Raw genomic sequence first — 14,178 nt, 5'->3', positions numbered from 1 at the left:
TCTGGAGGATGGTGTGAACTGCACTCTCAGCAAGTGTGCAGATGACACTAAACTGGGAGGAGTGGTAGATACGCTAGAGGCTAGGGACAGGATACAGAAGGACCTAGACAAATTAGAGGATTGGGCCAAAAGAAACCTGATGAGGTTCAACAAGGACAAGTGCAGAGTCCTGCACTTAGGACGGAAGAATCCCATGCATTGTTACAGACTAGGGACCGAATGGCTAGGAAGCAGTTCTGCAGAAAAGGACCTACGGGTTACAGTGGACGAGAAGCTGAATATGAGTCAACAGTGTGCCCTTGTTGCCAAGAAGCCTAACGGCATTCTGGGCTGTATAAGTAGGGACATTTCCAGCAGATCGAGGAACGTGATCGTTCCCCTCTATTTGACATTGGTGAGGCCTCATCTGGAGTACTGTGTCCAGTTTTGGGCCCCACACTACAAGAAGGATGTGGAAAAATTGGAAAGAGTCCAGCGGAGGGCAACAAAAATGATTAGGGGGCTGGAGCACATGACTTATGAGGAGAGGCTGAGGGAACTGGGATTATTTAGTCTGCAGAAGAGAAGAATGAGGGGGGATTTGATAGCTGCTTTCAACTACCTGAAAGGGGGTTCCAAAGAGGATGGATCTAGACTGGTCTCAGTGGTACCTGATGACAGAACAAGGAGTAATTGTTTCACTAGGAGCGTGGTGAAGCACTGGAATGGGTTACCTAGGGAGGTGGTGGAATCTCCTTCCTTAGAAGTTTTTAAGGTCAGGCTGGACAAAGCCCTGGCTGGGATGATTTAGTTGGGAATTGGTCCTGCTTTGAGCAGGGGGTTGGACTAGATGACCTCCTGAGGTCCCTTCCAACCCTGATATTCTATGATTCTATGAAGAGAGCACATGCCACTCCTGTTGGGTAAAAAAGAAGCAGAAAAAACATTAAAAAAACAATAAGGAAAAGGCAATAAGAGACAAAAGCTTTTTTCTTTTGTAAGAAAAACAAACAATCTAAAAGCCTCACTAAAGTGACACCTCCAAAAGTGACTAGTAATTTTTTTTGGGGGGAGGAGGGGGCTCAGTTTTTAGGTACCCAAACTGAGATATCTTAAAGTAGCTTGATTTTCAGAAATTACTGAGCATCTAAATTCACATCCTTTTAACGCGTTTCAAGTTGTGTACCCAAAATCACTTGTCATTTCTTAAAATTTAGGCCACTGGTGCATTCAGAGCTTTAGATAGAAGTCTTTACTTTTGATTCATGCTAGTTAGTATCTGATGACAATCTCAGAACACTTTATAATTCCAGCTATAGGCAGAGAAACCCATAAAAATACAGCCAAGATGGATTTTTTCACAATCACTGCACAGTAGGCTGTACATTGACAGGATTCCCAAATCTACCAATATTCTGCAGTACTTTGTTCTCTCACACATGCTTATTACTTTTAACTCCTTGCCCCAAGATCTAACCTGCATTTACTTTAACTACACTGAACTTTTTTGGCCCACATACTAGTTTTTCAATGTTCCTCTATCACATCATTGCTCATTATTTACTGTTCCTGCCAATTTATTGTTTGCAAACTTAATTTCTTACTCCTACATCACCTGTATTTTAGATTATCTAATTAAAGACACACAAAAATATGTTGTACAATAAACTTTATTAGCTGTTCTCCTCTTTCTGACAAATGGAATGAATAATGTTAGTTCTATATTTTGCAGAAATGTATTTATAATTGCTCAGATCAGAGGCCTGTGTCTCTCCAGTGCAGAGCCACCATGGAAGATATGACACAGATATAGTCTGAGATGTACATAAAAACTAACTGTTGACTCTGAAATCTCCCATTGGTTAAAACATGCACATCACATGGAAAAGAAAAAAACCCAAAACCAAACATCTGAAATTGTTTGTAGAAAAGAGGAGAACTTGCCCATATTTTTTTCTTGTAGCTAATATCCCCCAGATGTTTTACCCAGCCACCATACCCCATTTCATTTCACATGATTAAGGAAGATAAATTCTAATTTATATTTATTCTCAAAACAAAAACAAAAAAAGAAAAGTTAGGAGTAGGTGGGAACAGAAAAAAATATATATTTTATATATATGTGTGCGCAACTATGTAAAGAAAATAATTCCCATAGTTACAGAGTTTATAGTTAAAGAAAGTTTTATAACAAAATAGGCAATTATTGTGGGTAAAATATTCATTAAAATCTGACACCTCTAAGGAGACGCACAGTTTTAAACTACAAATCTGACTCTCTTCTTATCGCCTTAATGATCATCCATCACTGCAAGTGTTTTCTGTTTTGCTGCCAATGAAAATTTGCTATTCATTTGTAAAATACAAGCTTCCCTAGCACCTAAACATGTTTTCGATTCAGAAAAGAGTGATGACCATGATCCATAAACAACTTTTGTAAGACACTGTAAATAGTGTTGCATGGGTAAGATTAAAAACATTAAATATCTTTATCCCTAGCAACTGTATATGCAAAAATTAATAAAAATAGACTATAAGACTATCATTATGAAATTTTGAAAATGAATATCCCTTGTGAATTAATGGAAGTTAATGAATACATTAATTTGGAAATTAAAAAAAGTTACATTAACTGCCTATAAAGAAAAATATTTGCTGTGAAAACAGAAAGTCAACCCACAAACTAAAAACTTGAAATTAAATGCTTGGCCAACCCATGCTATTATAATTAAGTGTGCAAAGTTGCTCACGATTTACATCATTGGGTAAGATGACTTTTCTTTCATATGCTATGAAATTTTAAAAGAATGTATATAAATCTTTTCTGAAAATCTCTGAAACTTACTTTCCCTTAAACATTAAGGAATTTTACCATACAATTCCCCAACCCTACCTTAATAGCTGGTCAGGCCATTCGACCTTCATGTTTGAAAAATGTCAAATGAACGCTACCACACAATAATACAAATTATTCAAACTAAGAGAGACACCAAATGTAAAAAATTTTTGGGAACTGCAGAATGTGATGTTTAGTGTGTGACCCACATTGGAAAGAGCTAGAGGCAGGCTCCACTGAAAAGGGTTACAAGTTGTCAATGAGTAGGTAATGTCAGTTAGAAAATGAAAACCAAAAATCTTTCAATTTTCATAATTTTTCCTTTGCTGGTACCCAGATGTAAGGCCCAGACTGTTCTTCTATGATCTGCTTCACCTGGTTGTATATCTCTTCCAGTGTGTCTCCTTGGACAATAGCTGCAAAACATAGTATTACAGTCAGCAAGCGTTTTTACTAACTTTCACCTTTTGTGCAGAAATTCTCAGCCCCCTTCCCAAGGTGGGGATTTAACCAGATTGCAGAAGGAACAGACAACATTGGGATCGTGGTGTATTGTGAGCTAAAGGTGCATGACTGTCTGGGGGTGTAGGGCTTCCCCAAGGCCTTTGAACTGGCCAGTGTACAGAGTATAGAGTCCTGGGGTCAGGAAGGAATTTTCCCACACAGTAGACTGGCATGTGCAGCTGTTTTTTGTTGTTGTTGTTGCCATCCTCAGATACCTCCAAGGGTTGGTTAGGGGTGATTTGTTATTTTTCTGGTTTTCTTTTTTTTTGTTTTCTTCTAGACTCAACCTTTGTGTGCAGGTATCCAGGACAGGAGGGTAAAACAGTAGGGCTAGTTAATAATCCTAATCCAGACAAATAAATCATTGAGACTTGTAGCAAGTGAAATGGTGGTGTGGGCTTCCATGTAATGTAGATTGAGGAACTGGTCATCTGGATCACGAACCAGGACATGAAAAATAGGTCATCTGGTGGATTCTGGTTGCTAGCAGTGTCCATGATTTGGGATGGAAGGAAGGGGCTAACATATGCATTTCTCTAATCCTCTACATCTGATGCGTGCTTTAAAAACAGTTAATAAAGTTTCAGGTTTCAGAGTAACAGCCGTGTTAGTCTGTATCCGCAAAAAGAAGAACAGGAGTACTTGTGGCACCTTAGAGACTAACAAATTTATAGCCACCCGCAGGTCTGTCACTGAATGACCAGACAGGTTAAAGTGTTCTCCCACTGGTTTTTGAGTATTTTGATTCCTGATGTCAGATTTGTGTCCATTAATTCTTTTGCGTAGAGACTGTCCGGTTTGGCCAATGAACATGGCAGAGGGGCATTGCTGGCACATGATGGCATATATCACATTGGTAGATGTGCAGGTGAACGAGCCCCTGATGGTATGGCTGATGTGATTAGGTCCTATGATGATGTCACTTGAATAGATATGTGGACAGAGTTGGCATCGGGGTTTGTTACAAGAATAGGTTCCTGGGTTAGTAGTTTTGTTCAGTGATGTGTGGTTGCTGGTGAGTATTTGCTTTAGGTTGGGGGGTTGTCTGTAAGCGAGGACAGGTCTCCCAAGATCTGTGAGAGTAAACCAGTGGGAGAACACTTTAACCTGTCTGGTCATTCAGTGACAGACCTGCGGGTGGCTATATTACAACAGAAAAACTTCAAAAACAGACTCCAAAGAGAGACTGCTGAGCTAGAATTGATATGCAAACTAGACACAATCAACTCCAGTTTGAATAAGGACTGGGAATGGCTGAGCCATTACAAACATTGACTCTATCTCCCCTTGTAAGTATTCTCACACTTATTATCAAACTGTCTGTACTGGGCTAGCTTGATTATCACTTCAGAAGTTTTTTTTCTCTTAATTAATTGGCCTCTCAGAGTTGGTAAGACAACTCCCACCTGTTTATGCTCTCCGTATGTGTGTATATATATCTCCTCAATATATGTTCCATTCTATATGCATCCGAAGAAGTGGGCTGTAGTCCACGAAAGCTTATGCTCTAATAAATTTGTTAGTCTCTAAGGTGCCACAAGTACTCCTGTTCTTCTTTTTAATAAAGTTCCAGTCTACACTCAGACCATACAGATTGTATATATTATCAATGAGGCTAGAGAAGCACTATAAATGAACGGAGGTGGGTGTGTTCTGACCCAAATCAGATTAAAGTATGGTCTGATTTGATTCAGGACTAGGGTTCTTGCAACGCTTTGGATCCAAATGACAGAAATCTTGATTGCAGCTTCATCTTAACTGGGGTCTTCACCTCCAGGCTGAGAACCAACTTAATAGAGTTCAACAGGAAAAAATGTATAATGCTGCTGTTTGGGCCAGGACACTGTATTCCTTTGTTTGTGTTAATATACATAACACTAGTACTATTACTGAACCCTCATTACATGTTAATAATTGCCTCTTATTCCGCTTCCTAACTCCTAAAACATTTTAAATCTTTGACAGCATTTTACTTTACATTCAATGGTAACGAAGCTTCCTTAATGGTTGCTCTAATTCAATTTACCTGTCAAACCTCTTAGAAGATTCTTATTCATTTTACAATTAGAAATGTATGCCTTCTTTGTAAGCACACATATACGCATGCTACATCATACCACTACCAAACACAAAAATATATCAATCCTTATTTCTGTTACTTGGCAATTTTTTTTTTTAATCAATAGTCATTATTCAGAGCATCCCCTGTCGATATGATGTTATAGGAACCACAGTAGTTTAAAATTCTGATACTTGGATGATCATGTACACTATACATTGTACACACTAAGTAGTATAAATTAGATAAAGGTGAATTACAGGAGCCTCTACTAGCTACCGGTATAATTATCAATACTGCAATAGTGCCCAAAAGTACCAATCAGAATCTATTATGCTAGGCAATGAACAAATGCATAGGAATACATGGTCCCACCCCAAAGAGTGGTATTACACATTCTTTCTGATTATGTCTGTTATGTGAGTTCTCAATCTAGGGGTTCAGACATAGTACAAAGTTATAGAAAAGACTCACTAGATTATGAATTCCTCCCTCAGCCAATATGGGAGGTTGGATTCTGGATTCTATTTTTAGGTTGTTTAACACCACTTTCTATTATAAAAGATTCTTGGATTTTTTTTTGAGAAATTCTAAAATCTCCACCATTTGCAGCAGGTCTTTGATATCTGGCAAGGGGAAAGCCCTCAGGCTAGAGAAGTACCTTTTCTTTGCTCCATGAAATTCCATTCAGGGTTAGCTGAGTGTTTGACCAACATGGCAAACTAATAACTGAACACATACATTCTAAAAAGCCAGGCCCGCACCACTGCCAAAGCAGCAGCTCCTACACTCCTGCATCCTGGCACATGGCACCAGTGTTTCATCCTTCACCTCTGAGGGCAGCACATGGGGGCAGGGCGGCAGCAAGAGTTCACCTAAATCCCAGGGGGAAGGTGGGAAACAGTCAGACTGGGCCTCCCTCATAAACCTCCAGCATCCCATCTACTGACCAGGAGTTATTGAATTTAAACATTTTAAAATCTGCAAGATTGGATAACTTGCTCCCGTGAATATTAAAAGAATTGACAGAGGAATTCTCTGAATGATTAATGTTGATTTTTAACAAATCTTGGAACAATGGGAAGATACAAAGGATTGGAAAAAAGCTCTAATGTTCTGCAGCCCCTAGGTGTGAGCTGGAATTGGGGGGTCTTGTCCCCCTATGTGTGAGGCAGGCTCTGGGTGGGGTGCCCTACCCCTCTAAATGTGAGCCAGGATTGGTGGAAGGGTGGGAACTGAACTATGGTCTCCCACATCCCAGGCAAGTGTGCTAACCACTAGGCTAAACTTTATCAGTTGGGTTGTGGTGGCAGCAGCACCACCACCACTTCCATCTCCTTCTCCATTTTAAATGGGATCCAGTCCACTAGGTGGCCCCTGAGCACGCCTACTGGATTAGGCCCTGCATGTGATCCAGGTGGCTGAATGCCTATCTTTCCCTGGTTTCTGAATCATTCTGGGGCTTAGGCGGGAGAAAGGTGTCTGCGTAGAGGGAGGCAGCAGAGACAGAAAAATAAGCACCTAGGGGAATTTTTACCCTGAAAATGTAGGTGCTGAGTGAATTTAGGAGCCTACTGAGTTCAGCAAAGGAGTTTTGTGGATTACAATGGAGCCAAAACTGGGACTTAGGCACCTAAGTATCTTTATGGATCTGGACCTAAATGACTTGCCCAAGATCACATAAGAATTCTGTGGTAGAGCGAGGACTTGAACTGTCTCCCAAGCCCCAGATCCTAACCACTGGACCATCCTTCCTCTCATGGCCACATCCCTCCCTTCAAAATATGTCCCCACTGTCTCCATGCTAGTCCCTGTACTGTTCCTGCATCTTCTCCCCAGCTCCTCAACATGTTGGTCCTTTGCTGAAGCTTGCCTCTCTATAGGGAGGATTGTTGAGAAGAGGCAATCAGGCTGTGCTGGACAGGTAGACAGGAGACAAGGCAGAGGCAGTGAAGAGCCCAACATGCAGCCAGTGTGTTTTGTGGCCAGGGCAATCATTGCCAAAGAGCCCCAGGGGTTGAAGGAGAAGAGCTGGGCTATTGCAGATGGGAGTGCTGAGAAATTATTTTTTTTAAACCAAGGGAATTAAACGTCCCAAAACTTTAAAGTTGTCCAGTGCTGCCTTGTGCCCTTTTAGAATGTGGAGAGTGGCTAAACATATACCTCTGCAAACTAGGAGAGTTAAGGTAATACAAACTTAAAACTTCTGAAAACTAGGAATACAGAGTTAAGATATATGCCAACTTAACCTCTTTGAGTGATGCCCCAGCTCAGCTATAACACACATGCTAGCATTCTAAAAAGCAACAGAGGGTCCTGTGGCACCTTTAAGACTAACAGAAGTATTGGGAGCATAAGCTTTCGTGGGTAAGAACCTCACTTCTTCAGATGCAAGTAATGGAAATCTCCAGAGGCAGGTATAAATCAGTATGGAGATAACGAGGTTAGTTCAATCAGGGAGGGTGAGGTGCTCTGCTAGCAGTTGAGGTGTGAACACCAAGGGAGGAGAAACTGCTTCTGTAGTTGGATAGCCATTCACAGTCTTTGTTTAATCCTGATCTGATGGTGTCAAATTTGCAAATGAACTGGAGCTCAGCAGTTTCTCTTTGGAGTCTGGTCCTGAAGTTTTTTTGCTGTAAGATGGCTACCCTTACATCTGCTATTGTGTGGCCAGGGAGGTTGAAGTGTTCTCCTACAGGTTTTTGTATATTGCCATTCCTGATATCTGACTTGTGTCCAGTGATCTACAACCCATCCTGGACAATGATCCCTCACTTTCACAGACCTTGGGAGGCAGGCCAGTCCTCGCCCACAGACAACCTGTCAACCTTAAGCATATTCTCACCAGCAACCACGCACCGCACCATAACAACTCTAACTCAGGAACCAACCCATGCAACAAACCTCGATGCCAACTCTGCCCACATATCTACACGAGCAACACCATCACAGGACCTAACCAGATCAGCTACAACATCACCGGCTCATTCACCTGCACGTCCACCAATGTTATATATGCCATCATATGCCAGCAATGCCCCTCTGCTATGTACATTGGCCAAATTGGACAGTCACTACGCAAGAGGATAAATGGTTAGGGCTGTCTTAGTGTGTAACTTAACTCTGTATTTCCTTTTTCTCAGAAGTTTAAATTTGAATTACTGTAACTCTTAATTTCCTGGTTTTCAGAGGTTTAGCCACCCTTCACATTCTGGAAAGGCATGAGACATCAGTTGGTGACCTTTATGTTAAAAGTTTCCAGGCTTTTAATATATAAATAAGACTAACGTTTCTAGTTTAAACAGCTAGCAAAAAGCAAAAAGTTCTCATGCTCTAAAGCATAAACTGGCGCCAGCTGAAGTAAAGAAGAAATTTTGTCTCAACGTTAAACAATGAATTGATACAAATATTTAATAAATAGTTGCAGTGCATTATGGTGGTTTAACATGTTCTAAAACATTCATCATAGGCCAGTATTGGAGACAAGATATATAACTGAAGTATATGGGCTAGGTCAGGTGCGACAATTCTTATGCTCCAGACAACACAGTTCCACTCTTTGAAGGGAACTGTAATGAGGGATACAAACCTGTGAAATGTTCAGTAAATTCTTGCTCCAGTTTCATGGCTCTCTCAAAGGTCTTCCTGGCTTGCTCCTCTGTTAAACGTTTGTTCATTTCCCTGAGATGAAATACATTATAAAATAATAAGCAGTTACCAAATACTGCTGATTCTTTTGAAATAAGGTTATTAAACTGCCCTCTGAATACAAATCCTAGAAAAAAACTAGCTCCATCCTGTTCCTGAATCTGCGATTTATTAAACTCTTGAAGGGAGACTTAATATAAAGGAAGACAATGGGAGTGCTGTAGACTGGCTTTCCATTTCTTGGAATCTGGAAAAGACACCTAGGTTAACACTGAAACCCACTAAGCAACCTCAATATAAAATTAGAGGTTACCTGCCTGTAACTGAAAGTTCTTCGAGATGCATGGCCCTTGTCTGTATTCCACACGTGAGTAATGCATTCACACCATGCATCTTCAGTCTGGAAATTCTAACAAGCAATGTCCATTTTGCATATATGCGCAGTAGCTTGCTTCATGCTCCAGACAGAGGCATAAAGCATGATGCCAAAGGTTCAAATGCAGGTCTGGTGAACATTGACAGGACAAGATAGAAGACCCATTGAGGTACAGGCTTGAGAATTGGTGGAAAGGTCCTGATTAGGCCCTTCATTAATCTAACTGTTGTAGGGTGAATGAGTGAAAATGGAGCATCTGTCTACTGGAGGAAGAAAGGCACTGACTATTTCAAGATGGACCTGTAGTGAGCTAATGAAGAGACCAGAGTTTTTTTAATAACAGGAGATAATCTAAAATGACTGGATATCAGCAGTTTGAGGAAGACTGATTATGTTGAGTCCAAGTAGAAAAATGTTTCCATTTAGTTTGGTAGCAGCTCCTAGTTCAAGCCCTTTTTTAACTTGGCTTCCTATGAACTCAGTTTGACTCCAGGCTTCGTCACTCAGCTATTTTTATTTGGCATACAGCAATGCTATGCTGAGTTGATCAGACTCAGGGGGGGATGGATGCCGGGTACATCACAGCTCTAAAGTTACACAGAAACCCTCTCCTTTTATATACATTATATTTCTCATTGGATTTACTATACACTGCATTACCCATTTTTGGATTGGATTGGTTACTTTGCAGGAACCAATTCCTGTGCAGCATGCACAGTCCATGCACTGTCCATACTTCAACTTCCTTTTTACCTCATCTTTACATTCCTAATGTATTTTGTCCCTTGTTATCAAGTTCATAGTAAATAGTTCCTTGGGTGTTCTCCCTCTTATCTTAGTTGGCTCAGACATTTTGTCTTCTTAATCTAGTGACCTATCTTATTTAGCGCAAACATTTTGTTTTCAGCTTGATGATTCATTTACATCCCTCATTCTATCTTCAAAAAAATGAGGCCACTCTCTATGTGTTAATTACTCACATTGGGCCAAGCCTCAGCTACATTCCCCTGCTTCTTTCTTTTTATATTCGCATTTGTTTTATTTGCATTATATATATATATATATATATATTTTAAAGCTTATTACCCAGCAGCACATTTCCAAGGACCACTGTGGCAGCTATTATTTGAACCACCATTCATATTAAGCTTAAAGTACAAAGCAGGAGGTGCAAACTCCCCTCCTCTCGTACAGCCCACCACAGTGTTTTCACTGCCTGAACAATATTATTTCCAAGTGCTTGTTGCTTGGCTATTAGTTGGTTAAACACTGGAACAAATTGCCTAGGGAGGTTGTGGAATCTCCATCTCTGGAGATATTTAAGAGTAGGTTAGATAAATGTCTATCAGGGATGGTCTAGACAGTATTTGGTCCTGCCATGCGGGCAGGGGACTGGACTCGATGACCTCTCGAGGTCCCTTCCAGTCCTATAATCCATGAATCTATGAATCTAGTTGGGCAATAAGCACCAATTGCTCAAGTTTCCTTTGCACCAAATTAGTGGTTGTAGTAGGAAGAGGGCCTGAAACATAAACTTATGTATCAGAGGCCTGAGGTCTGGGCTAAAGTAGTCAAAATGTTGCTGATATAAAGCAAAGTTAAGTTGTGAGCAAGAGGCAGGCCCTGCTCACAGAATCTGGCAAGAAAAGGACTGATATTGCAGAAACACACATTCCTAAGTAGTGCTAGGCACAAGAATATATACGCAAACATATTCCAGAAAGGTGGTACCAGAACCCCTCGATACCAAACACATTCCCCAAAGATAATAGGAACATGCTGACCCATCTTAAAGATAAGGTCAGGATGACAGCATGATGAATAGAGACGATTTGATTGAATCAACAAGTACAAGGCAATGGGTGGCCCCCTAATATGTCAGAGGGCAGTGCCCTGATACTTCAGAGGGTGGCACCCTAATACGCCAGAGGCAATACGTAACTTGTTTGTATTGGTGTATAAAGATGTATCTCAGAGGGAGTGTCTTTGGCCAGCTGAGCGGGAAATGGAAAGTCCCGCCATTCAGTGAGCTGCATCCATTGTCACAGGCATACATGTGCTAGTATAACTGTAGACATTGATCCACGGAGATAGGACCATGCTTCGTTGTCAATAAACCTGGCTAGCTGCCTTCGAGCCTTAATGGATCTTCTGGTCATTGGGCGGTTTGCTTGATGTCTGCTCTGCCAACTGTCTGCGCAGAGCTGGGACGGCATACGGAGGGAACATACACATATCCAAACATCTGACAACAGTGGTGCTAATGAACAAGGGAAGTACACGTGAAAAGAGATTGGTCACCAGTGACTCCCAGTCACGTTCTCCTTCATCTGCACAGTAGGCCATAGGGCATGGATCCCCATCTGAGCCAGAGAAGTGAGGTTTAGACAAAACCCATCCAGCCTCCCCACGCATGGTGCTGTCCCCACTGAAAAGCTGCAGTATCCCAGAGAACATACTGTGTACCAGAGCCGTACCACCTCCTTCACTCTCTTTTTAATGACTAGTCAGGTGCAACCTCCCTCGCTTGTAGTCAGGCTTATTTAGGCTGATCACTCAAAGAACCATCTATGCCTGATTCATTTACAGCAGGCTGTGTTTATTTCATCTCCTTATGTTGCCATTTGTATACTGCAATAGTGCTGTTTATAGGTCCCATTATCTATTGTACACTGTTAACATACACTAATTCTTTAGGATTCCCTGTCCATCTAGGAACAGCAATTATAATTGGCACACTTGAATTACTAATTTTATGTGGTGCCCAAGGTCAATGACCTTTTAGCCTTGCAAATTTTCTTTCCCAATATTATGAATTTCTTTTTCTACTAGTGTGGTCCAGATAAGTTTGCTGTTTAACAACCCTGATTACTCCGCTTGCTTTATCTTTTCTATTTCTTGCATTAAATGCATAACAAGCATCAGACCCATGCCCCCTCGACCTTGCTAGGCATGCTCCAACTGCTGCTGCAGTATAAAAGGGAGCAGCCTAGCTCAGTCTGGGCTGACTGCGGAGGAGGAAGGACGCACCTCGCTAGCTCCAGCTGAGGAGCAGCCAGGTACCCAGACTGAGGGAGCAGGAGATGCTGAGGCCCAAGCACCCGTGGATGCTCTAGGGAGATTGCAGCTGGCACCTGAGGCACCCCAAGACCCCTGACTTCAGCTACAGGAGTCACAGTAGGAATTAGCCCAGGAGGGACTAGCCAGTGTCCCGGTAACAGTCAGTGTGTTGCGGGTGGATTCCCTGCTGAGTTAGTGGTGAACCGCATCGACACTACCAGGGCCCTGGGCTGGGACCCAGTACAGCAGGGAGGGCCTGGGTCCCCCAATGTGGCAGCCCCTTCCTTTTGGGGGGTGTCCCATCAAACCCCGCTGCTATGGACTCTGGCCATTGGGCCATGCTTCCCTGCCACCAAGGGGCGTCCTATCAACTTTGGCCATTAGGCTTTGCTTCTCTGCCATCAAGGGCAGCCCTATTGATTCTGGCCATTAGGTCACGATTCCCTGCAGTTCAGGGGAGCCCTACTGACTCTGGCCAGTAAGCCGCACTCCCCTGGCTCCCCCAGGGCACCCTACTGACTCCAGCCATTAGACCACACTCCCCTGCAGATGAGGGGAGCCCTACTGATGCCAGCCATTGGACCACGCAGCCCTGAAGCTGAGTCCAGCCATATTGACTTAACCACGGGACTACCACAACCTCACCCCCCGTTCCATGTGACGGGGCAGGAGGTACTGGCCTCACAACAGAGACCCAAACTCCAGTGCCTCCCATGGGAGGTTGCCACAGTGTCCTTTCTGGCTTTATACTTTTTGTGGAGCCCTTTTTAGAAAACATTTTGTGGTAGATCACCATATTTGGTATCAGGCAGGAATTTTCCCCTGGGTCAGACTGGCAGAGACTCTGGGGGTTTTTCACCTTCCTCTGCAGCATGGGGACAGGTCACTTGCAGGTTTAAACTAGTGTAAATGGTGGATTCTCTGTAACTTGAAGTCTTTAAATCATGATTTGAGCACTTCAGTAACTCAGCCAGAGATTATTGGTCTATTACAGGTGTGGGTGGGTGAGGTTCTGTGGCCTGCAATGTGCAGGAGGTCAGACTACATGATCATGATGGTCCCGTCTGACCTTAAAATTATGAGTTTGGAGGTGCTTACTTTGGGCTGGGGCAGGGTGTGAAAAATTGTTGTTCTTAACCGCTGAGGATAGGACAAGATTAAATGGGCTTAAATTGCAACAAGGGAGGTTTAGATTGGACATCAGGAAAAACTTCCTGACTGTCAGGGTGGTTAAGCACAGGAATAAATTGCCTAGGGAAGTTGTGGAAGCTCCATCATTGGAGATTTTTAAGAGCAGGTTAGACAAACACCTGTCAGGGATGGTCTAGATAATACTTAGTCCTGCCATGAGTGCAGGGGACTGGACTAGATGACCTCTCGAGGTCCCTTCCAATCCTATGATTCTATGATTTGTTACTTGCCATTAGAACAGCTGGATTTTATTTACATACATGTTTATTAATTATTCTGAGCCTACTAAAGTACAATTGTTTTGCCTTAGAAAAAAACCCAGACTTGTTTATATGCAACAACATTCAGCACCTTTTAAAAGTGTCTTTTTGGAACATATTAGACCCATAAACTCTCAAACCATACAGTCCCTTCCCCAGATGTCCATTTAAACGCACCCCTTGTAGTTCTTCAACAGCCTCAGATACTACCCCAGTGTCCAAAGACAACACATTTTTCAGAAAGGTAGATTGGTTTTGTTTAATT

General features: G+C 42.1%; 1 protein-coding gene across 14 annotated transcripts in view; it reads right to left on the bottom strand.

Moving 5' to 3' along the window:
- Positions 1-1,631: 1,631 nt before the first annotated feature.
- DLG1 (discs large MAGUK scaffold protein 1) overlaps positions 1,632-14,178 on the bottom strand; it is a 498,578-nt gene continuing 486,031 nt past the window's right edge. For all 14 annotated transcript variants that reach the window (XM_054039246.1, XM_054039230.1, XM_054039232.1 and 11 more), the window contains 2 exons: positions 8,968-9,059; positions 1,632-3,231 (listed from right to left, as the gene is read on the bottom strand). In XM_054039246.1, coding sequence (XP_053895221.1) covers positions 3,125-3,231; positions 8,968-9,059 — 199 coding nt within the window. In that variant the 3' untranslated portion in view covers positions 1,632-3,124. The remainder of the gene's footprint in view (positions 3,232-8,967; positions 9,060-14,178) is intronic.

Source organism: Malaclemys terrapin, chromosome 9 (assembly GCF_027887155.1).
Source record: "Malaclemys terrapin pileata isolate rMalTer1 chromosome 9, rMalTer1.hap1, whole genome shotgun sequence".
Taxonomy (NCBI): Eukaryota; Metazoa; Chordata; order Testudines; family Emydidae; genus Malaclemys; species Malaclemys terrapin.
The sequence above is the reverse complement of the archived record's forward strand: the minus strand, read 5'-3'. Positions and strand labels throughout refer to the sequence as shown.